A 22561-nucleotide genomic window follows, 5' to 3' on the forward strand; every position below is an offset into this window, starting at 1 on the left:
AGAATGAGTAAAATACTAACTTCTGTGCTCCAGGGGTGTCTTTGCTGAGCTTTTTGCAGTGACTTGGCCTGTGTCTCTCAGTTTTGGTTTCTCCTAAAGAATGCTTGGAGTTAGTGTTGACTCTGGGGCTCCTCTGTGCTGCTGGATTGTCTGAGAGGTCGTCTCCTCTGAACAGAGTGAACAGACTGTCTGAGATCCATCACAGGGGTTGAAATCCTTCCAGACCTTTGCATTTCTTGGCTTAAGAATTTATGAGCCACTTGCCTGTTAATTTATCTGCTGTTTTCAGTAAAACTGGAGCTGATTTCCAGTCTGGCTGCTCCTTGCCAGGAAAGGATTTGGTCATCATTTAATTCAATCTCTGAATTGACCTTGTTTTTACATTTTTAAGCCATTCATAGGCTCCCCCCATCCCTCAAGGATGAACAAGAGATTCATTGTTATTACTTGTACTTATTTTAAAAGGTCTCTACTCCCATTAGATGTGATGCTGACCCTGGCTGCATTCCAGCAGGTCTCGCCGGCTCCTCCCAGGGCCGTGGCCTCCTGTTGTCAGGCAAACACACTCCCCCCCTTAGCCCCAGTGAGGACTGGGGTTGATAAGCAGTGCAGCCTTTGATAAGAAATTTCCAGCCAGTCTGCTCTGTCCTCAGCATCAGAAGGACGTGGCCTTAAAAGCAAAAGCAACAGTAAAATCCCTGGATTAGATTCATTGCGTGCTTCTTAGTGCAGCTGCGTGTTGGTGACAAGAACTTATTGTATTGGTAATGAGGAAGAGCAGAACAATAGCAGAGGGTGTTGCAGAAAGGAGCCCTGAGCATCCACTGCCTCTGAGTTCCGTGGGAGGGAGCGTGCAAATCCTCCCAGACTGGACTCTGGGGTCCTGCAGGGGCACGTTCAACCTGCGGAGCAATTGCAGAGCTGCTTCTCATAGAATCACAGGGTGGCTGGGTTTCAAGATCACCTGGTTCCAACCTCCCTGCCATGGGCAGAGACACCTTCCACTAGACCTGGTTGATCACTGTTAAGGAAACTTCCTGTCTGACCATCCAGGAGCCACTCTGGCAGTCACACTGCCACCACCTGAGCTGGAACCGAAACCCCTTCGCAGCAGGCGGCTCCAGTGAGACAGTGGGTGCCCCACTTGACTCCCTACACTCAATGTCAGACCAGGTTTCCTTACTGGAAACCCAGCTTTCCCATAGCAGAGTCTCAGACATCTGAGTCATTCAAATTATTTAACCTTGGTGCAGTGATAGAATAATGGTCTGAGCTGGTGCCTCTGAGGAGGGACCAGGAACAAAGGAAACCTTGGGATTTTATCCTCTCGCAGTCCAAGCATAGGAGTCTCCAGTGTCCGGTCACGTGGATGGGCCACAGGTGCCCCTTTTTTCTTTGGTCAGCAGTTCACAGCCTCTTGTCTCAGGCTCAGGCTCCCTCCCCCCAGAGCTCAAACTGCAGCTGCTCACCAAGATACCTGCACTGAATGTGTTCCTCACCACTCAAAGCCCTATCCTAACCTGTCCTGGGGATGGGGCATTTACAGGGAAACCTGTGCCAGTGCCTCACTACCCTCACAGGAAAGAATTTCTTTCTATTATCTAACTTAAACCTGATTTCATTCAGTTTAAAGCCATTCAAGCTATTCCTCCTTGTCCTGTTACTCCAACTCTCTTAGAGCTTCTTTAGGTACCAGAAGGAGCTCTAAGGTCTCCTTCCATCCTTCTCATCTCCAGGCTGCACAACCCCAACTCTCTCAGCCTGTCTTCATAGCAGAGCTGCTCCAGCCCTCTGAGCATCTTTGTGGTCTCCTCTGGACTTGCTCCAGCAGGTTCACATCCTCCTTATGTTGGGGGTCCCAGAGCTGGATGCACGCTCTGAGTCAGCCAAGGGATTTAATCTTGGTGCAAGTTGGGAGTTTCTGCACTGCCTGTGAGCTCTAATCCTTGAGCCCTCAGAGAGGATGGGATTTTGGGTCTGCATAAGAGCGTGTGTGGGTGTGTAAGAATGTTTGAGTGTTTAAGAGTGTGTAAGAGGTTGTGTGAGTGTGTAACTGTGAGAGTGTGAGTGAGTGTGTGTGAGGGGAAATATAAAACAAGGCATCTTTGATATTTCTGGAACTTTGGGAAGAAGCCACTGCTCAGTGATGCATTCCTCCCAGTCCCTCTCCAAGAAGGAAAAAGATGAACAAACCATCTGAATGGGGACCGGTCATGGATGGTTAAATTTTGACTGTGGTCTGATGCAAAGACCACTGACAGAGTTACATAAGAACTAATGTCCCTTCTCCCAGTTAGCAGAAGCTCATGACTCCACATTCCTAGACGGCGGTTTTCTCGTAAAGCAGGATTCTGTTTGCAAAGCTACACCCAGTGTATGAATAACCAGAATAGGTGTGGGCTGAAAGTACTTTCTTTAAATGGCTTAAACTCATGATAACCTCATTTTTCATCATCTTTGGATAGTCAGGGATTAGTTTAGATTGTGGTGAGGTCAAGTCCTGTTTTTGAATGGAGGTGCTGTGAATGTGACACAATCACAAACCAAAGGGTATTTCCTTGCCCTGGGACAAGGAAATGGAGAGAGTATGGCTCAAGGGGGTGTGGGAGGTGTCCCACAGAAAAGCAGTTAGGAGATTTTGATCTGAGACACGCACAATGGAGTGTGGAGGTAGTTTTCCTTTGCAGCTTCTTATTATTCTTTTCCCATGAATAACTTGACTCTTAGGATGATTAAAAACAAACAAACAAAACCAACAAAAAAACCCTGCACAATTTAGATTTCTAAATCCTGTTTTAGAAGGTTGGCTTTCCATGAGACACAGGATTTGGGATTCAGGCAGGGCAGCTGCTGAATTGTGTTGCTTGGAGGCAGAAACAGTGCAACTGAGCTCATGGCCACATCAGCTTGCTCCAGGATTTCACATTAGCTCTGTGATGAATGGCTGGGTTTGGACCATTCCTTCCAAAATACTGTAGTTTTTCACAGCAGGACCTACTTGAATAAGCCCCTCCCATTCCACCAGCATGGCCCCACCACTGTGTCCTCCGGGATGGGGATTGATGACTCAAAAGTGGTGCAAGATGTGGAGCATCCTCAGGGCTGCTGCCTGTGGTTCATGCTCCTTCACTTGTACTGCATGACTGTGATCCTCCAAGTCTAAGGCTTGATGCATCATAGTTTCAAGCCAAAGCAGTTCCTCTGCTTGAGGTTAAACCCCACAACTAAAAGTGCTGGGAATAACTGAGAGCATGGTGTGCCATGTGAGAGGACAGGCTTTGGAATGTGGGTGTATTTTAAACTCACAATACTGCCAAACAAGGGTTGGTCTTCACCCTGCGAGTCCTTCCCAAAGGAAGCTGGTCAAAGGAGATCTCTAGGAGAGCTCAAAACTGGGATATGTCGGAGGATGGGGGAACTTGGGTGGAGGTGGCCAGCAGCACTGTGCTGAGTCGGAGAGGTGTACCTGTCAGAGGATGTTAAACAGCCTTGGGAGCTTTTTTTTTTACCTCCTCCTCCTCCATCTCTCTGGTGTAGCTCCTAGAGCCCATGCCTACATGGACTAGGATTTAGGGAAGGAGATCCAGGTGGAGCCGTCTCTGAGAGCTGCATTTGCTCAGTGTCCTCTCCACTTCTCAAGACTGTAGTTGTGTGCAGCTGTAAGGGTCAGGCTGGCTCAGGCAATGCAGCATGAAAAGGAGCCAGGTGACATCATTTCTATGAAGGAAGGGTGGCTCCCATGGTGACTGGGCTGTGCTGGGACTGGAAACCCAGGGGGACCACTGCTGCCTCTGGATGGGGTGACCTGTGGCATGTCATCTCACTGCTCTGAGCATTCTACCCCCTAGTTTGTCAGTGAACCATGTGAAGACTTTCCTGCTTTGGCAGTGACTTCTGCAGACCTCAGGGCTGTTGGTATCCAGGGAGTATTTTTTTTCTTAGTGGCTTTGCAACCAGACAGAAGCACTTGCTGTGGGAGAGATGGTCTAGGAGAGAGAGAGAGAGGGCTGTGTCTGGATGTGTGGTGATTCTAAAAGCCAGGCTGTGCCAGCCTCTGCATCAGTCTTGGCTGGGTAAAAACTGAAGTAGTCCTGGGCTGAGTAATGGTGTGACTTCCCAAGAGTGCATCCCTGGAAAGTGTGTGTGGGAGGAATGACAGGTCTGGGGTCTCTGTACTTGTGCCATTCTCCTTCCCATCCATCTCCATCTGCTCCTGGGGAAGTGCAGTACTCTCACAGGTTCTTGTGTCTCTCCACTTCTCATTGCTTTATCCCTCTTTGGTGCCTTTGTACTTTGGATACCCGGAAAATAAAACTGCAGAGGGACCTGTCAAGGTCCTGCAAATTGACCTTTAGATCTTGTTTGCCTCTGTCCCAGCTCTTCCTGGTGCCAAAACAAATGCTGCCCCCACTCTTCCTGGTGCCAAAACAAACACCATTGCATGGTGCTGTGGTACACAAACTGAGTCGAGGAGTTTGTGAGGAGCATGTTTTTGGGATGCCTCCCTTCACAAGCAAGTCCTGTTTGCTGTGGGTGGAGTGTCCAGTGCCCTCTGCATGGTGTGGGAGCTGATAACAATACAAATGTGTATACACTGAGATACTGTGAGTGGATTAGCATTAGGGATGCCTGACTGAGGCAATACAAACCCGCACAAACAGTTCTGTAGGGTGTAGATATTCCCAACCAAGCCTATCCTTCCATGTGTGTGAAGCTGATCTGCCAAGTACATATTTTTTAGCAGAGCCTGTAGCGATAGCACAAGGGATAATGGTTTTAAATGGAAAAAGGATGGATTCAAAGTAGATATAGCAACACAATTTTTTATAGTGAGGGCGGCAGGACACTGTCACAGGTTGCCCAGAAAAGTTGTGGCTGCCGCATCCCTGGAAGTGTTCAAGGCCAGGCTGAACGGGGTTTGAGCAATCTGGTCCTTGTGGAAGGTGTCCCTGCCCATGGCAGGGGGGTGGAGAGAGATGATCTTTAAGGTCCCTTCCAACCCAAACCACTCCATGATTCTGTGATCCTATAATAATCCATCTGAAAGCTTGGCATTCTAAATTCACTCCATTTCCCTTTTCTCTGTCACCCTGGTGCAAATTTTTTGTAACTCCCCTTTTTGCACAAGCACATCCCAGTTGCAGGTACCTGCAGCAGGGCAGCACGGGGACCTTTGTGTCTGCTCTGTCACCGTTGCTCGCCATGCTTGGGCGCCTCTTCCTCTCTTGTCTGTGTGAATGACATTTAAGACAGGATCCTTTCAGTTCCCAGTTGGCCAGGAGGGAGGGCGGAAGCGCAGCCATGCTAATAGATTATTTTGCTGATTTTGCAAGTCTGAGTGAAGGCATTGTTCTGAAACAGCCAGGCTCTGCAATGAAATTAGACCAGTCTGTTCCTTACAAAATCTTGTTAGAAAAAGTGCTGCATGCAGCAGATGTTGTATCTCCCATGGTTATTCCTCCTCCTGCCATAGCTTTTCCCCACCCCACATCTGGTTTGACATCATCCGGATCCCCAGTGAATCTCAGTCTCAGAAACCAGCACCAGGAAATATTTGTGGTAAAACAGTTGCCAATTATAAAGCCAGTTAGAGAGTGATTTTCTCCTTAAAACCCTGTGTGGAATTGGACTGGCTGGAGAAGGCAAGGAAGATATTTTCTGCTTTAAATGCATTTGGAAAAAAATTGTGCGTATTTTGGGAAAGCGTACCAAAAGGGACAGCAGAGGAAAAGACCACATGCTTTTTGGTGGGAAGCAAAAAAGTACAAGATAATGCTCTGATTGGGTCTTTTTTTTTTTTTTTTTCCTTAATGGACTTCAAAAACCCAAAGCCAGAGGGAGCAAACTGCCCCAATCTGGGCTCCTGTGAGCCAGACCTCTGCAATCAGCCACTCATTGACCTGCTCTGGCCCTGATTTCCACCTCTGTCCCACATCCATTGGAGGAGGAAGGATATGAATCACCAGGACTTTGAATCGCTATTTTGGCCCTCTCTGTTTTATCTGTCAGAATCTTTCCATAGAACCATCTGCACAGGCTTTCTCTAAATTGTGTTTTGTTGCCTGGAGCTCAGCAGGCATTTCAGCAGACAATTTTAGGGAGAGAAGATAATCTCTGATGGTGCCTAGGATTCTTGGAATAACCATCTCCAGAAGTGTTCAAAAAACATGTGGGTGTGGCACTCAGGAACATGATCTGTTGATGAACATGGAAGTGTTGGATTAATGGTTGGACTTGGTGATCTTAAGGGCTTTTCCAGCCTCAATGATTCTGTGATTCTTGGGACCCTCCAAGACAGGTTCTCCTTGGGGGTAAAGAGACATAGATGACTCCCTTGGCCAAAGGAGAGTTAAGAACAACACATTAAAGTCATAGCTTCCCTGCAGCCATAGCTTTTGGCTTCCCCTTCCTGTTTCTTCCTGTTCTCCATCTGTATCCAGACTAGGAGCAACCAGGGCCCAGGATCTGGCTATGATAAATGAAGGACAGAATGGACTCCCTGTCTGCTGAAGCCTCAAGTGGTAAGAGGCAGTTTGAGCTGGTTCTGTGGTGGCTGAAGCCTGAGCCCAGAAGGCCCCAGGGTGTGTGTGGGTGTAATGTTGGTGTGCTGCCCTCTTCTCTCAGGGTCGTGGTGCTGGGAGGGTGACGTGGTGTTTGCTGCCTGGATAAATGTTATTGCTCACCTGGTTTCTGTCTGTTCCATGGGAGGGAGGGGAGAAAACCAAGGTCATGACCTTCTCTGATCGGGGAATCTCTGCTTCCCTCCTCCCTTTGCAGGTGCAAATCCCAGGCCCTGTAACTCCATCTGGCTGCAGAACAAGCTCCTTATCACTTCCAGCACTTTTCACAGGAAAAGAAATACTAAATGTTCCAAAGCTTCTCTTGGCTTTTTGACCTAGTTCTCACTGTTACCTTGTTCATCACCCACCTCTGCACATGGGCACGATGCTCCATGGCTCCGAGTGTGCTTTGCATCACACACCAGGGCCCTGCTGTGCTCCACGCAATCCTGGGTCATTGCAGCCTGGCTGAAGCAGTGCCTTGCTCCTTGGCTCCCATCTCAGTACAGACAGAGCACACAGGGAATGTCATCCCATTGGATTGAGGCCACACAGTCTAGACCAGGTACAAAATGTGTGAGTGGAAACTCAGGAGCTTCAATGAGGACTGAAGAATCCAAGTAATTTAATATTGGTAAGCTCCAGTCTAAGGAATATGGCAAACCTTCCCAGGGGGTTTTGCTGGGGAGACTGACCCATGGATGAGACTTATTCTGATCGAATCAGTTCCACAGCATTAGAACAAGGAGGCAATGCTGCCTTCTCCTTTGCAAGGATTGGATATTAAGAAAAATTTATTCACTGAAAGGGTGGTCAAGCATTGGAACAAACTGCCCAGGGAAGTGGTGGAATCACCATCGCTGGAAATGTTCAAGAAAGTACAGATGTGCAAAGAGACATGGTTTAGTGGTGGACTTTAGTGCTGGGTTAATGGCTGGATTCCATGATCTTAGAGGTCTTCTTAATGATTCTGTGATTCTTTACTCTGGAGAAGAGAAGGCTCAGGAGGATCTTAACAATGTCCATAAATACCGGATATCCAGGGATGAAGGAGACAGAGCCCAATTTCTCAGTGGTGCCCAGTGACATTACAAGAGACAGTGTGTACAAGTTGAAAGTCAGGAAATTCCATTTAAACATGAGAAAAGACTTTTTTACTGTGAGGGTGGTCCAGAAACTGGCACAGGCTTCCCAGAGAGGTTGCAAAGTCTCCATTCCTGGAGATAGGCAAAACCTGCCTGAACACAGTCCTGAGCAACCTGCTGTAGCAGACCCTGCTTTGATTAGGGGGCCTGGACTGGATGGCACCCAGAAATTCCTTATTAACTGCATTGATTTGGTGATTCTGTGCTTAGGATCACTGAGAGTCCACTGGAACCAGGCTCAGTCTGAGGGCTTGAGTGTGGTGGGCCTTCTTCAGAGGGGCTTATAAGAAAGATGGGGACAAACTTTTTAGCAGGGCCTGTTGTGATAGGACAAGGAGTAGTGGTTTTAAACTGAAGGAGAGTTGATTTAGACCACCTATAAGGAAGAAGTTTTTTACAATGAGGGTGGTCAGACACTGGCACGGGTTGCCCAGAGAGGTGGTCGATGTTCCATGCCTGGGAAACACTCAAGGTCAGGTTGGACTGGGCTCTGAGCAACCTGATCCAGTTAAAGATGTCCTCACTTATTGCAGGGAGTTGGACTAGATGGCCTTTAAAAGATCCCTTCCAACTCAAACCATTCTGTGGCTCTGTGTTTCTCATGATTTCATGTTCTCAACTGTCTCTGTAATATCAAGTGACTCCTTTATTGTATTCTGCAGATCCCCCCCAAGGGCAGAAGGGGCAGCTGTGGTCCTCAGGTGGGACAAAAAAGGTGCCTCTGCTCCCCAGAGCAGGATGACAAAGAGCTGATCTTGCAGGCACCCTCACCACTGACCAGACACATGCCCAGCTGCTGGATGCTTCCCCGGTGCTATGAGCTGAACCCCACTGCTCCTCTCCCATCCCTGCCTGCGCTCAGCGATGCTGAGAGGCGCAGGTGGCTCCTGCCCTTGCTGGTGTCAGCTTGCCTCCCCCTAGCGCTTCATCCAACATCCTGCAACACCAGCATTAGGGGCTTAGTCCTTTTTCTTGGGTCTGATCCTGGCCAGTTTGTGTCAGGTTATTTTTGAGGTATTTGGTGCTGGCTGGGCTAGGTGGGAATAGCAGGAGGTGTTTATGGTTCCTTTTCATCCCTGCGATGGGGCCCTAGGCAACGTAATCTAGTGGGTGGGGTCTCTGCCTAGAGTGCGGGGGTTGGAACTAGATGATCTTTAGGGTCACCTCCAACCCAAACCCTTCCATGAATCTATGGGTAGAGGCAATAGAAGTCCTCATATGCAAAGTCTTGGGGGAGGGCATATTATTCTGGGTACAACCAGCCTGAAAAACTGGGAGGTGTGGGGGAGGAGGGATAATGTGCTTTTCCTTTTTCCTCTTCAAAGTAAATGTAATAACAAAGGGGAGAAGATTCTTTCATCTCTTCGTCTGTCCCATCTGCTCCCAGCCTCCAGCTGGATGTGATGTTACAAACTGGATTGAGCAGGAGAAAATACATTTTAAAAAAAGCAGTGTGTCACCTGAAGCTTCCCCAACACCCTCTGTTATTGAAGTGCTTTTTTGGCCAGGCTCTAAGTGGGAGTGGGAAGCAGGGAGGGCAGCCTGGCAGAGAAAAGCCGATGGTCTTGGTGCGTGGTTGGAGGGATGAGCTCACCTCCCAGCTGCCTCTTACCCAAGTTTCTCCATTCGTGGTGTCCGTGCACAATCCACCATCCTAGTTTTGGTGGCAGAATGAGTGTTTAATCCTCCTGGCCCAGCTACAAAGCTTTTGGCTCACCGAATTTTTTTCATCTGCTGTGCTAGGATCTGGAAGGGCAGATCCCTCACCCTTTATAAAACGGTCACGGAGTAGAGGCATCTGCAAGAGGAGACTTAGAAGGGCTGTAATGGTGTGAAAGCATACTATTATCAACAGGGATAATTATAACAAAGCTGCACTGGTGCTGGGACAGAATAGGGAGCTGGTCTAGTGATGCTGCCCATGTCCTGGTGAGAGCAGAAGGCAGGACAGGGTCCTTCTGCCACCAGCATGATGAGCGAGGCCAGCAGAAAGCTGCAGGTCAGGTTTACATGGAGTCTGAGGAAGAGAGGAAGTGACTTTCCTTTGCCAAGAAGCCCTGCTTCTGATTTCCCTGTCTGCTCACTGACCCACTGTGTCTGGTTTTCTCCTGTCCCACAGGAAATCTGCAATGATCCACGTCTCTTTGTGGATGGGATCAGCTCCCATGACTTACACCAGGGCCAGGTCGGGAACTGCTGGTTTGTGGCTGCCTGCTCCTCCCTGGCATCCCGGGAGTCTCTGTGGCAGAAGGTGAGTGGTTCCCCGTGCCTGTCTTCAACACCTTGGCTTTGCATTGTGTTTGTCCAGCTCAAAGACTGTTTCTCAGGGATGCCTCATGTCCTGAAAAGCTGACGATGTGCAAAAACCTCCCTAAAAGAACTGTATTTCAAAGAGAATTAGTCATCATGACTGCAGTCACCACACTCCAGCCAAACCCTTGGCCAGTTTCTCCTTAACCAAGTGGATCAAATCCCATCCTGTTTTTCAGGTCCCAAATCTGACCCTTTGAATTCCAACATAACCTAAAAATGAACAAGAAGTACAAAACTCAGGATGCTCAGCTGCAGCATTTGGCCCCGTTTCCCTAGTTCCCATGGTGTTCTCTCTCTTTGGCTGTTTACTGTGTTCCCACCTTGGCACTGACACCTCATGCTGGGGCTGATAGGCTGATTTCAGGGCGTTAGCATCTCTCCCAAGTTCACTGCTTGCCCAAAGCATCCAACCCTGGCATGTCCCATGGCTGGATGGCACCATATGGCAGTGTTCCTTCAAGAGTAGGCCAGAAAGCCACCAAGGAGCTGCACCAGAGCAAGGGGCTGCAGACCTGGGGAGCAAGCAGAGAGGTTCAGGGGGAAGGAGGTGCTCAGTGCCACATCCCTGGACAGTCTGTGCCCATCTCCACCATGTCCTCAGCTGTGCAAGATGTCAGCCCTGTGAAAGCCAAGGCAGGTACAGACTCTGGTACAGGTGTGCATCATCATAGGGCAAGGGACCAGCAAGTTGCAAGCAACTTCTCCCAGATTTTACTGTAAAAGGCAGCCAGTCTGTGCAGACAGCACCACCTACTTCACCCACAGCCTCCCATAGCCACAGGTCTGAGATGGTTTCCTCCACCCCACACCTTTACATCTGCTCTGTGTGCTGTGGTTCTTCCAGTCTCTGCTTCCTGTGGTGAGCATAAACAGCAAGCTCAGGGATTTCTTGCAGCATCCCCATTTTTTATTAAAATCAAGGTTTTTCTTTATACAGGAACAGGATAGCTGTTGTTGCCTTCTAGATAAGCAATAAGGCTTCCTGCTGTGGTGGTGGTGGTGACTGCTGTGGCTCTCATTACAAGGGTGATGCACGGGGTTGTTTAGCTTGTTCCTCACCATCAACATCCCCCAAGGGTGAGTGGGCAAGTTGTCTTCCTTCCTCACCATTCACTTCCAGCTCTGCCCTGGGAAATGCCAACCAGAGGCTGCATCCCTTTGGACACTTCATTATTTCAGTTTGTCAAGCATTGCTTTTCGTCCCTTGGCAATTTGGCTGTTGGTGTTTGTGACTTCTCAGTTTCCATTGCTTTAACTCTCAGAGGCTTTTTTTTACCTCCCCCCTCTTTTCTTTCAGAAAGATTTGATTTATAGAATTGTATAGGTTGGAAGGGACCTTAATGACCATTTAGTTCCAGCCCCCCTGCCATGGGCAGGGACACCTTCCACTAGACCAGGTTGCTCAAAGCCCCATCCAACCTGACCTTGAACTTCCGGGGATGGGGCAGCCACAAATTCTCTGAGCAACCTGTGCCAGTGCCTCACCACCCTCACAGTAAAGAATTTCTTATTTGCTGAAGATCTCAGAGACAGAAATAATGGGCCACTTGGTCCTCAGTGTGGTTACACATGCAATTGTGATAACATTGCTGGACTCCAAAATGTCTCTGTTTGGGGTCTGGCAAGAGCTGAAAGATGCTGATGCAGGCTTTAGTATCTCTGAAATATCAGTCCAGGAATCTTGTCCCAGGTTTTCCCCTGCTACTAGAAAATGTTTTCCTGGTGTACACCAGGATGTTACATAGGCTCTGTATGTCCCTTGCTCCATTTCACACAGTGAAACTGTCTCTCTCAAGTGTGGGGAGGGGGAATACCTTCAAGAAAATAAGGCAGGCCAGCACATCCCTGTGTATCCCAGGAGGTTATTTTATTCAAACATTTTCTTCCACCTTGCTTTCTCCATGTCCCTCCCTACTTCCCATTATGCCTGTGAGTCACTGAGTGGGAGTGGGGTACTGGAATTTAGTTGAGAGCTGTTTTCTAAACTCCTGAGCCTTGGCTGACCCTACATGGCTCTAGGTGTGATCTGGCTCTGTAACACCCTTTCTATGACCCTTCAGATGTGTCTAGCTTTTATTAAAAGAAATTGAGACATTAAAATGGGGGGCAAAACCATGCCAGGATGCTGGTGCTGACTTGCTGCTGCAGGAGCAGTGTGGTGTCTGACTCCTGCCAGCTATGCTACCCAGAAAAGGACATGATGGTCACAGTGGTTTGCTATTCATTGACTTATAGTCAATCCATCCCTTGGGACCCTCATGTGCTTTCCTGGATGGCACAGCCTGATGGAGGCCACCAAAATGGTCTGGAGGAAAGTGGGTTTGTGCATCCAGGAGGAGAGAAGGTGAAAGGGGAGCTTATTGCTCCGTGCAGCTACTTAACCATAGAATCATAGAATGGTTTGGGTTGAAAGGGGCCTTCAAAGGTCATCTAGTTCCAACACTCCTGCCAAGGGCAGACACACCTTCCAGTGGACCTTGTTGCTCAGAGCCCCATCCAGCCTGGATAGGGGAGTGTGGACAAGATGGAGCCAGGGTCTTGCAGGGATGCAGTCAGAGGACAAAGGACAGCAGCACGAGCTGCAGCTTATCTTCAGCATGAGCACAGTCAGACACTGGAACAGGGCCCAGAGAGGCTGTGGAACCTCTGTCCATGGAGATACTCAGAGATGGACTTGCTGAAGCTCCAAGAAACATGATTTAACCCTGAAATAAGTCCTGCTCTGAGCAGTAGGTTGGATCAGACTTCTCCAGAGTCTCATTCCAGTCTGAATTATCCCATGAACGTACACTTGGAGAAAGCCATTGCCCCTCATCCCTGCCAAGGTGGCATCCCTGGCTTTGTTTTGGGATAATGAGCCATGGTTGTCAGGGAGGTTGTCAGGGAGGCTGACATCAGACATCCCTTCCCTATAGATTATTGTGCACAGCAGCACCAACAGTTCTGAATCTGCAAACGAGTTGGGAGGGCACTCAGGGGAAGTCCCAGAGGTGTTTTGCGTCACTGGCCTAGGTTGCCTAGCACTGCTGGGACTGTGAAGGGACACCAGCTCCAGGGGCCTGTCTGATCTTTCCCCCTGCGTGTGCTGTTTGAGAGCCACACACTGCTGAGGAGGGAGCAGAGGAGCAGCCAAGGTGATGGCAGCTGAGGCAGGGATGCTTGAGCTGCCCTTCACCCGCGACGAGCAGCTCACCCGGCGCATGCGGCTGCGATTCCAGAGCCTGCAGCAAAAAAACGCGAGGCCCCAGGATGGTGAGAAGCTGCTGCGTCCCAATGAGCACATCTACCGAGTGGATTTCATCCAGCAGCACAGACTGCGCTTCCTCCGCTGGGACATGCAGCTGGAGAGACCTGGGAAGGTCACGGTCACTGGCACCTCCCAGCACTGGACTCCTGATCTCACCCACCTCATGAACCGGCAGCTGCTGGAGCCGGTGGGCATCTTCTGGAAGAAGCTAGGGGCCAAGGAGGTGGAGTGCAATGAGGCAGATGCCCAGGAATTTGGGGAGCGGATAGCGGAATTAGCCCAGATCCGCAAGGTGATGTATTTCCTCCTCACTTTCACTGGCGGCCTTGAACCAGCACAGCTGAAAGGCTCCGTTGTTTTTAAAGCCTGATCCCCTCTTGCTCAGCTTTTCTATGCTTCTTTCAGTTCAGTTCTTTGTTCAGTTTCTACATCTGTCTTTTTCTTTTCTTTATGAGAGACAGCACTGGTAAAGCAGAGAACAGCTCAGTGCTTCTGGTGCCCCTCAGCCCTGTGAAATATTCCCCAAACGTTCTGTCCTCTTTCTGAATGATGGGGAGAAGGGAACCATGAGCTTGCTGCTGCTTTTGCCTGGAGTATAAGACTGTGTGCTTGTGAATTCATCAGGGATTCACGCAGGGTCTTGCTGGCTTGGAAAGATGAGGTTGCCCTAAGTCCTCTCACTGTAGCAACTGCACAGCAAAAACCTGCTGGAAAAATAAGTAATTGCCGTACTGGAAAACAGCAGGGACCCCTGGAGAGAGCCCTGCTTTTCAGTTTCCATTCTAGCCATTAAAAAGGGAGGACTTGTTTGTGATGGAGTTCCTCTCCTTGCAAGGTGCTGACTGCTTGCAGGCTTTGGTGACTAGTGCTGCTGCTGTGGCTGCTTGAAGTCTCTGAAGACCAGTCCCATGGAGAATCCACCTTGCTCTGAAGCTGAAGTACATTTGGACTCACTGTATTCTGCAGATTGCAAACCCACTGAACTAATGGGGAGGTTGGACCAGCCTTTTCTGACCACTGCCTCCATTTCTTGCTCAGGGGAGGGTGGAGTGTGTTGGTCCAAGAAGGGTTGGAGCAGATGTGTGTGTGTGCAGAGTTAATTTGTGCTTTGTTCTGTCCTTAAAGCACCCGTGAAAATATTTGCTCTGCAGTATCTACAGAGAGCCATGAGGATGCAGAGCACTTTGCAAACCGCAGAGCAGGAACCTGCTTCTGCTTCTGTCCCTGAAAAGCAGTGTCTCCTGCCCTCTACAACATGGGGAAGGGTGTCTGGGTGACCATGGAAGCGGAGGGGAGTGGTACATTTATAAATATTGGAATGGGAGAGTGTTTTGTGCCCAGCTTGCCCCATGACTGCGAATAAACTACTAACTTTGGATGTTTCCTTTTCCTCCACCAAAATATGGAGAGTACTGCAATGAAGCTTCTTGAGACAGACAGATAGAAAAGTCCCTTAAAAGAGTTAAGTATTCTTACAGTTGGTCCTTTGCTCAGATTTCACTCAAATGTGTGTGGGTACTCCTCAAGTTGCGGCCTGACATCTTCCCAAGATGTGTGAGGAGAGACCAGTGATGGAAAAGCCAGGGCAAGGTGACTTTGTACCTGTGGCCTGCTGACTCATGCAGACCAGCCCCAAAAAGAGTCCAGCCTCTTCTCCAAAGCCTCCAGACATGCAGGCCCTATGCCTTCCCCAGCCCAACAATAGTGTATAAAATGATATGCACAAGTCATGCCAGGCAGAGAGGAGAAAGAAAGCAAGAAGATCAGCTACTGGCTGGAGAGATGGTGGGAGCTCTGAGTCTTGCCCACAGCCAAAGCTCAGCAACCACCAAATCCTACAGCCATGCCGTGGCCATTGCCGGAGAAGGTGATGTCTTTGTTTAGACCCCAAGAAATGCTGGACTCGGTGAGTAGAGAGAAAAATGGATGTATCCCTGCTTGGCCAAACACACCTCTAGGGTCCTAGCAGACATTCCCTCCTTGTATATCCCAGAGCAGAGTTCCTGACTAGAAACCACTTCAGATGAAGTAACAGGAGCCACTGGCAACATCCAAAGGGGGTTTTGCATGCCAAGTCTCACAATATGCCATTGCTACATTGCTGGGGTAGAGTTCTTGCTGCAGATATCTTGCTGGGTATTGGTGTACCACAGTAAATAAAATCCTAGACAATGGGTTCCCCTTAAGGACTGAGGCTGTTTGTGTCTTATTCATGCTCCCTTTGGAAGCTACCCTAATCCTGCATGCAATAAAGCACCAAATTTCAACTCAATGCTGGTATTTTTGAGCCCCTTTTAACTTCCTGTAAAATGTAAGATGAACATTTACCTTCTTCTCTCCTGGTATGAAAGGCTTCATGGAGTTTTTTTGTGGTTTGGAGAGGGGTTTGAAGCTGGGCATAGAAGGGGAAATGATTCTCAGGTGGATCCTTGTTTTCTTCAGAGCTGGGGAGAGAGGTGAAGGGGGCAGTGTGATCTCTCTCTGCTGCAAGGAAGATGAGCCTCTTTTTACCAGTCACTGAAACTATCCCTACACAGTTTCAGCATCCCATAAAGACTTTCAGATACACCACCCTGTCCCATCTCCCAGGGGAATTTCATCTGAGTTTGTGCCACAGTTCAGCAGATTGGTACAGCTGGGTGCCTCTCTCCTTATCCTGAGTTGGCCAGTTCCCAGCAGAAAGCTTGAGAACTTGGCGTGTACCAATTTCTTGTTTTAATCAGGGACATTTTTTCCAGGGCCACAGGTGCCTTTTCTCTTAATTAGCCACTCTTAAGAAAATTGAAAAAAGCCCTAAATCAGCTTAGGGAGGGGCACCTGGTGTTTCTGAGCTCCCAATTTACCTGTCTCTGAACCTTTTCACTGTAAATTTGTCACACTAAACGGTGTTGCAGCTCCAGATTTTGTGAGCCCCTAAGGAAAAAGCAGCACAGTTGGGTGAAGGAGAAGACGTGGTTTCCACTGCCCCAGTGTCATGCAACCAAGCTGAGTCCAGGACTTGCTGGGATCCTAGGATGGGTGGTCCATGGCATACTCTCCAGCAGGGAATACCTCTGGAGATCAGACTCCTCTTGGGTCAGTGTACAAATACAACCCATCCTTGCTCCTGGACCCTGCTCTGGATGAAAGCTGACTGCTTGTGCTGCCTTCAGTGGCGGAGGGTGCTCCCAGAGCTGTCCCCAAGTGAAGGGATGGAGGAGGATGGTGTCCTGCCACAAATGACAGTAAGAGCAAATCTCAGACCCAGCCAGCTGGAAGCTGTCACTACCAGCTCTGGCTGACAAGCTGCCTCTAATCAATGCTGGGATCATTTCTAAGCCCTCATTAATAGCGAGTTGATTATCATGATGGTCCTCTATGACAATTCATTAGGATGGGCTCCAGCCAGGAGGGAATCGATGGGCACTGATGGAGGGTTGTCTGACCTTTCCTGGCAGTCTCCAGAGGGGACTCTGGGACATTGTTAGCACTCCTATAAAACACCAAACCCTCCAAATGTGGCTCTTTTTCATGGCTTTGTCTGCTCTGCTTCTATTGATTCAGACAACTCAAAGAGTTCCAGTGAGCTTGCAGGGCTGATGGCATGATTAATATTTCAGTGTAGGAGCAATAAGAGCCCTGGGCTGGATCATTGCTGGTAGCTAAGGAGTCGGGGGGCTCTTCAGAGGGAATTCTCTCTGCACAATTCCTGCTTTGTGACAGCAGACAAAAAAAAAAAAGGGCTCTGTCAGCTGGACAAGGGCCCAAAGCACAGTAAAGATGGTTTCACCATGTCCTGTGACTTCTTGAAGAGGCTCTTTCCATGCAATGTAGCTGTGTCCTCTCCTATCCCACCCCAACATGCCCAGCTCTCCACAGGACAGTGATTATTTGGTGTATTGGAACACAATACATGCTTGCATGGACACCTTGGGGTTTTTCCTCACTGAGCTCATGATCCTTTGGGAGCGGGTAAGTGAAGCAGCAGGGGTGTGGACAGTCAGTCACATTCCTGCTGCTGAATAAGTCAGTATCTGTCAGCCATCAACTACAGTAAATACACATGGCCCCACAGCCCGCCCTGGCCATGCAGTAAAACCACATTGCCTCCACCCTCAACAAAAGCTAAACTGCAGTGGGGTAGTTCCTTGCTGTGTGCCTCTGTGTCCTGGTTCTAAACAAGATGCAGATCCCCCTACATGTAATGCCTGTGCCTGGCTGTGCTCATTTCTGTTGCAGCTGTTGGCTGAATTTTCCATCCAAAGCAGAGCTGGTGGTGCCTGCAGCCATGAAGGGCTATGGACTTTGGCAGTTACCCTTTGCTTGTGCCTGCCCTGCTGGCAGTGACACCAAACCTGTGCCTCCTCAGACTCCTCAGCTGCTCTAGGGTTTCTTTCAACTCAGGCCTTCTTTTCCTTCTTTCATCAAGTCATCTTGCTGTGCTTGCTTGGATGAGCATGGTAGCTCTTGACAGGGAAGAATGGAGACCTTGAGGGAATCCTGCTTTTCCCACTTTTATTTAACAGTTCATACAGAGTATCTGCTGCCTGTTCATTGGCAGTAGGTAGATGAATACAACACTTGCTCTTGGGCCAGTCAAGTCACACCAGAATCAAGTAGGAGAATCAAAGAAGGTGCCCTTTGTTAGTACCCTACTGACACTAAAAAAACAAAAAATGCGTTCATAAAAATAACCACCCCTGGTTAGACAAAGAACTCTTCTGCTCCAATAGCCTGTCTACAGAAGTAGATGGCAACAGGTGTCCAGGGCAGGGTTATAAGAAAGAGGACAAAGGTCTTTAACTCCACCTTCCGAGGGACAGTGAAGTCTAAGCTATTCTAGTCACATTAATCTAGTCTGCATTGGTGGAACCAGGTCCAAAATCTGGCCCCAGCAGACTGTAAGCAAATCCATCCCCCTCATATTCTTCCTTGCCTTTGATATTGTCTGCATTAGTTCCAGGATGAGAGTCAATCCCAGGAAAAAAGGGAATCATTTAGATATATGTGCCTCTTCTTTCGCAGGTCATCCCAGACTGGAAGGAGCAGGAGTGGAACCCTGAGAAACCCGAGAGCTATGTGGGGATCTTCCACTTCCAGTTCTGGCGTTTTGGTCAGTGGCTGGATGTGGTGATCGATGACCGCCTTCCTACACTCCACAACCAGCTCATCTACTGCCACTCCAACTCCAAGAATGAGTTCTGGTGTGCCTTGGTGGAGAAAGCTTATGCCAAGTAGGTACCCAGGCAGTTGTAGGATAAAGTGGGACCTGAGCACTCTGTTTTTCCTCTCTGTTCATTCATCAGCTGGCTTGCAGCAGTGGAACCAACATCTTTCCTGTGGACAGGAAAGTAGTAGTGCATAACTCAAACAGACAAAAAATAAGGGGAAAAAACCCTTCTCTAGCCTTAATTTACCCTTAAAGCGAAATACCCTTCATGTTTCTTTAAGCAACGCCTATTCTAGAGATTTCAAGTTCCTTTTACTTTGGTCCTATGGCAGCAAGAGTGCTGCAAGGAATGTGGGTCCTATCTTTTCACCGTAGTTTGCTATCCTCTCCCACTTGAAGTTCAACTGCAAATCTCCATTCCCAAGGCTGCCCTAAGAATTGTCCCAGACCTCTTTGCCATCCCTGTCACCCTCTTTCAGGTTGTCAGGCTGCTACGAGGCCCTGGATGGAGGCAACACTGCTGATGCCCTGGTGGATTTCACTGGTGGGGTCTCTGAACCTATCGACCTGACCGAAGGGGACTACATCGCTGACGAAGCCAAGCGAAACCTGCTCTTTGAGCGCGTGTTGAAGGTGCACAACAGGGGAGGCCTCATCAGCTGCTCCATTAAAGTAAGCAGCATTACCAGTATGGTCATGGTCCCCTGGGAATAGGCGTTTTAGGAGGCAGTTGTCTTACACAGTCATAAACTTCTAAATTAGATTGGATAAATTGTGGCCAAGGGTTCCAACTTCTTGATGGCAAAAGGAGTTAATCCTGAATGCCAGCCAACCCTCTTTATTTCTTGTTGCTATGTCCAAGAGCCCAGGTTCATCCCAGTACCGTTTAAATGCTAGGAGGTGATCCACTCCAGAGAAAGACGTTTTGGTGTCTGCATCCAGGCATCTCTACAAATGCTGGTTGCCAGACCTCCCATTATAACCATAAGGATGAGCTTTATTGGTTGCCAGTATGGGAGCTCAGAGACCTCATGAAGTAAATGAAGAAAAGGAGGGATTCAGCACATAAAATGGCATCTGAGACCTGTGCCAACTGGGTTTTTCCCTGACCATTGATGCTTTTCATTTTGGCTTGAAGAAACCTGCAGGGAAATCTGAGTTCCTTTCTTTCCCAGCCCCTGCAGAGGTGGTCATGTCCCCCTGGTCTGAGCACTGTCTGTGTCCTCCTGCCAGGCCACGTCAGCGGCTGACATGGAGGCTCGCCTGGCCTGCGGACTGGTGAAGGGCCACGCATACGCGGTGACGGACGTGCGGAAGGTCCGTCTTGGCCATGGCCTTCTGTCCTTCTTCAAGTCGGAGAAGCTGGACATGATCCGCATGCGCAACCCATGGGGCGAGCGGGAGTGGAACGGCCCTTGGAGTGACACGTGAGTTGGGATGGACAGCTTGTTTCAGTGGGAAATTCTTCCTTGTGAGGGTGAGGAACTGGCACAGGTTACTCAGAGAAGCTTGGATGCCCTATCCCTGGAAGCATTCAAGACGAAGTTGGATGGGGCTCTGAGCAACCTGGTCTAGTGGAAGGTGCCCCTATTCATAGCAGGGGGGTTGGAATGAGATGATATTTAAGGTCCTTTCCAACCCAAACCATTCTGTGATTCCATGATTCCATGTTCATTTGTACTAGCGAAGGATGTTTATAGCTCACCTTTGTGCTCCCAGTCTTTTTGCAGCAAAACAAGCACCCAACAGAATCAACCTCTGCCACCACTGGCTGCTGTGATGGCTGTAGATGAGATGAGGAACCAAGGGCTGGTGCAACCAGAGCCTTTGGCCAGAGTCAATTTTGTTGTCTTCACGGATAGGGCTGTGATTCTACTGGCCAAATAAAACCTTGCCAGGCTGGATTCACCTCCACTGGTCAGGAAGGAAGTTGAAGTTCCAAGCCATGCTGCACTTTCCCCCTGTTTGGCAGATGACCTAACCACAGCAGCATGGGGACTGGCTTTATATACAGTTCTTGAGCCTCAAATTCTTCTGTGTCCCTTACCTTTGAGTAATGATCCTGTTCTCTTCCCTCAGCTCTGAGGAGTGGCAGAAAGTGAGTAAAAGTGAGAGAGAGAAGATGGGAATGACAGTGGAAGATGATGGAGAGTTCTGGTGAGTCCCTCCTGAGTTTGTCACCACAGGCCATGCCCACAGCATCCTCCCACTCCATGGAGCATGTACATCATTTCCATGCATACAGCTATCCAGAGAAAATAGGCTTCCAAGCCATAGGATCTCTAGTGAAGCCCTCTCCTTGAGCCCATGGGTGTCAGCTTTGGATGGCCATGACCCTGGGATTGCAAGCTGCTCTGTATCACACAGGGGCCAGACCATTTCGCCAAGGCACTGAGAACCTGTCATAAATGTGCTGAATTTCACAGACTCACCAGGAACATTTCAGTATCACATTTACCCTTGGGTGGGGAAAGGGACACTGTGCTGCTTCTCCTGCTCCAAAACACAGAGATCTGTTGTTTAAACTCAAGAAGTATTTACTGCAGGCATAGACAAAAGTACCTCCATCTCTTCTGGAGATATTTTATGAATAACTTTTGTTATTCATCAGCCATCAGAGACAACCCACACTCTCTAACAGGTGATCAGGAAAATCCCTGTAGTGTACTTTTCCAGGGAATGAAGCAGCATAACCCAGTTCTGTCCTGATTCAGGATGACCTTTGAAGATTTCTGCAAATACTTCACGGACATCATCAAGTGCCGTCTGATCAACACCTCCTACCTGAGCATCCACAAGACCTGGGAAGAGGCAGTGCTACATGGGGCATGGACCAGAAGCAGTGACCCCTTGAAGAACCGCTCTGGAGGCTGCATCAACCACAAGGACACCTTTCTGCAGAACCCCCAAGTGAGTAAGGGGGCAGAGGCCCTTCTGGAGCCTTCACATGTGCTTCCAAGTGTTTAACTGTCCTACAGGTACCTAGAAGACTGAAATGGCTACCAAACCTCTAATAGATTTTTTGTGCTTATGGTAATTCTCTGGCTCAGCATGACCAGCATTGAGGCCAACTCTATTAACCTTATCCCTCTTATCAGGGAGACTGCATCCAAGCACCCTTGGCACAAGGGAAGAACAAGCTGTGCCACAGGGTATCAGTGTTGGCTGGTTCCAGTCCAGGAGTCATTTCCAATAATCTGGATGTCTGAATGACCAAATTCCATGTTTTTTGCCCAAACTTTGACACTGTTAAATTTACCAGGACAGGTGTAGCCCATAGAGCCATTTCCTTCTAGCTTGAAGTTCATTTCCTGGAGCAAACTTTTCTGGAGAAAAGGAGGCTCAAGGGGACCTTATGGCTCTCTACACCTTCCTGAAAGGAGATTGTATCCAGGTGGGAGTCAGTTTCTTCTCCCAGGTGACAAGTGGTAGGACAAGAGAAAACAACCTCAAGTTGTGCCAGGGGAGGTTTAGATTGAATATTAGGGAAAACTTCTTCACTGGAAGGGTGAAGATGTTAGAAGAGGCTGCCTAGGGCCATGGTGAAATCACCATTTCTGGAAGTGTTCAAAAGGCATGTGATGTGGGGGACACCCGGGGACATGGTTTAGTGGTGAACTTGACATTGCTTGGGTAAGGGTTGGACTGGATGATCTTAGACATCTTTTCTAACATAAATGATTCTACAATTGTCTTGTCCTGCTCTGAACTGGGATTCTCAGTATCACAAGTGAGGACCTTTTGTGTCCTTCATCTAACAAGCAGATGAAGGATGGTCTGGTCCATTGCAGGAGTTGTCATCAAGGATGTGGGAGAGTTGTTTCCAGCTTCCAGCTCTGTATTAGCCTTTTTGTTAGGTCTCTGAACATCAGTTCATCCTTCCATGCCTTATAGGAGGACTTCTGGCAGACTGCAGGGGGTGAAAGTCTCTGATATAGGACTACATCTAGACTGCTTGGATTCTGCTGAGCAATTCAAAGACTGGATTTCGCAGTATTTCTCTAAGATGGGCCAAAAAGGTCACTGTCTTGGCAAGTTGATGCCAGGTCCCAAGAAGAGAGGGTATGGGCTCTCAGAGTGGGTACTGGAGCCAGGCTGTCCCTGCATGGAAGTGGATGGAGAGAAACTGATGTTAAATCTGTTAAAT

The 22561-nt window shown here is 48.8% G+C and overlaps 2 protein-coding genes across 2 annotated transcripts in view; both read left to right on the forward strand.

The window, feature by feature from the left end:
- Window positions 1-22561, forward strand: part of CAPN5 (calpain 5) — a 53026-nt gene that overhangs the window by 22045 nt on the left and 8420 nt on the right. The window contains exons 3-8 of the mRNA XM_048294728.1: window positions 9825-9956; window positions 18270-18478; window positions 18894-19086; window positions 19648-19841; window positions 20494-20571; window positions 21129-21324. Coding sequence (XP_048150685.1) covers window positions 9825-9956; window positions 18270-18478; window positions 18894-19086; window positions 19648-19841; window positions 20494-20571; window positions 21129-21324 — 1002 coding nt within the window. The remainder of the gene's footprint in view (window positions 1-9824; window positions 9957-18269; window positions 18479-18893; window positions 19087-19647; window positions 19842-20493; window positions 20572-21128; window positions 21325-22561) is intronic.
- On the forward strand, window positions 11468-14643 carry LOC125321617 (olfactory marker protein). Its single transcript, XM_048294729.1, has one exon. It carries the CDS (start codon window positions 13156-13158, stop codon window positions 13633-13635), a length of 480 nt encoding a protein of 159 aa, XP_048150686.1. The 5' UTR covers window positions 11468-13155; the 3' UTR covers window positions 13636-14643.

The sequence above is a fragment of the Corvus hawaiiensis genome, chromosome 2, assembly GCF_020740725.1.
Source record: "Corvus hawaiiensis isolate bCorHaw1 chromosome 2, bCorHaw1.pri.cur, whole genome shotgun sequence".
Taxonomy (NCBI): domain Eukaryota; kingdom Metazoa; phylum Chordata; class Aves; order Passeriformes; family Corvidae; genus Corvus; species Corvus hawaiiensis.

Coding starts and splice junctions, on each gene's coding strand:
- LOC125321617 (XM_048294729.1), top strand. CDS start 13,156: ATGGCAGCTGAGGCAGGGATGCTTGAGCTGCCCTTCACCCGCGACGAG.